Genomic DNA, 1,706 nt, shown 5'->3' with positions numbered 1-1,706 from the left:
CAAGAGGGGAATGCGTCCAAAGTGGACATCGGAACGCATCCCTTTTTCAGGCTCCCAAGCCGTGCACCTGATGCTTGGGTGAGAGAGATTGTGCGCGTATCTTCGTCGAATACTCGCCGTAGGTCGCTAGGCCAAACCAGAGCAATGTGGAGGATTTCCAGAATTCTCAAGAAACCTGTGGTGGACTCGGGCGACCTCAGGCGTCTCATGCAAGACCTGGAGACTCTAGTCGATTATGCTGAGCACTGTGCGATAGAGAACCTCGATGGTTTGCCACCTAGATATGTTGCGGAGAAATTGGGGTTTGCATTTCTGATGATGGATGGAATATACGCGGCGACCGAGGTACTAGGAGCGAAGGCCAGGCGCTCCGAATGGTGGCAACAAGTCATCGACAGACTTCCAGTTTATACTAATGCTCCAGATCGGGTTACTCTACCTACCGCGGCTCAGCAAAAGGTCGGTTTGTGTCGGCTTATGTGGCAGGCTTTGGATTATTACAGATGCGGCACACGCCCTCCATCATATTTGGTGGTTGCGATGAAACAACTTCTCCTGTGCACGCCTGCAGTGCCGCAATTCTCGAGAGGCCCATGGGCAGATTACGTCGATGATGATACAGAGTGGCAACAGTCGCAATGAGATATCCTTTTGAATGGAGGCAACATCGATGGAAACCCAAGAATAAATGAAGTGTCATGTTGCACGCATGCCAACAAGCCACTTTCCATCTCAGCGCGAAGGTTCCAGGATTTGAATTTGTGCGCTTCCTTCGGTCGAAGCCTCTGCTGCGTCCTATCCCACCTCGGCACGTCGAGCGTGGGGAAGTACTTCATTGTACAAGGCAGTATCGACGGTAAATATGAGCGCCCCTTTGCGCAAAGACCATTAAGGTCTTAGGGCCCATAAAAGGTGGTATTTCCCTATTGGCAATGAGAAGAAAACAGTTTTTTCTTACAACTTGCTGCTGCGCTAGTTGTGCCTGAGTTTCCCGATGTCGCAATACTTTGTAATTTATATTCCATATAGCGCATTCGTCTGTTCAGAAATGCGCAAGCCTTCCTCTGGGCCAGGAGTGTTTGAAGCGTCAAGCCTCAACACTGCAGTAGGTTCGATGGGAATTGTTTGCCTAGTTCCTACTTATATACCAAGCTGCAACTCTGTTTTTGAATCCGGCCAGTTGCACCCGCCACTATTGGTGATGTTTCCGCAGGAGCCAATTTCGTAGGGAGGATCGCGATACTGCGAAATCCGCGTACAGCTTCTGCAGCGTGTTTCCTGCCGCAAGGAAGGATTGCTGCGCTTAGACAGTAGTGAAGCGGTGCAGGGAACACCAGTGGGCCTAGTTAGAGGCTATCGGACTGCGAGTCAGCTAGTTAAAAGTGGTCAAACGTTTGGCATGCAAGTACACTTGCCTGTGATCGACACTGGGAAAGCGTCAGAGGGAGGCGTTAGCATACCGTGTTATCTCCATTCTCTCCCTTGTTGCCAACAATAACCGCCTAGGTTATTGCTTGCAGTTGGCGTCAGGGCATTGTTTACGAGTCTTTTGCTCCGTCCGTCGCGCCATTTCCTGTGGTTGGGCCTCTCGGGTGGGGGCATGTTTGGTATTGCAACGTAGTGCGGGGTTCTTTTTGTCGAGATGCGGCGCAACAATGCTACGCCTCATTCTACTGGCTCGAGGCTCTACTTTGTGAAAATATGAG

General features: G+C 50.8%; 1 protein-coding gene across 1 annotated transcript; it reads left to right on the top strand.

The window, feature by feature from the left end:
* Positions 1 to 144: 144 nt before the first annotated feature.
* Positions 145 to 642, top strand: EAH_00068230 (hypothetical protein; the record flags this gene model as incomplete). Its single annotated transcript, XM_013392290.1, has 1 exon — positions 145 to 642. The coding sequence occupies one exon, from the start codon at positions 145 to 147 to the stop codon at positions 640 to 642; it is 498 nt and encodes a 165-aa protein (XP_013247744.1).
* Between the last annotated feature and the right edge of the window lie 1,064 nt (positions 643 to 1,706).

The sequence above is a fragment of the Eimeria acervulina genome, genomic scaffold, assembly GCF_000499425.1.
Source record: "Eimeria acervulina Houghton genomic scaffold, Eah_scaff3164, whole genome shotgun sequence".
Taxonomy (NCBI): Eukaryota; Apicomplexa; class Conoidasida; order Eucoccidiorida; family Eimeriidae; genus Eimeria; species Eimeria acervulina.
The sequence above is the reverse complement of the archived record's forward strand: the minus strand, read 5'-3'. Positions and strand labels throughout refer to the sequence as shown.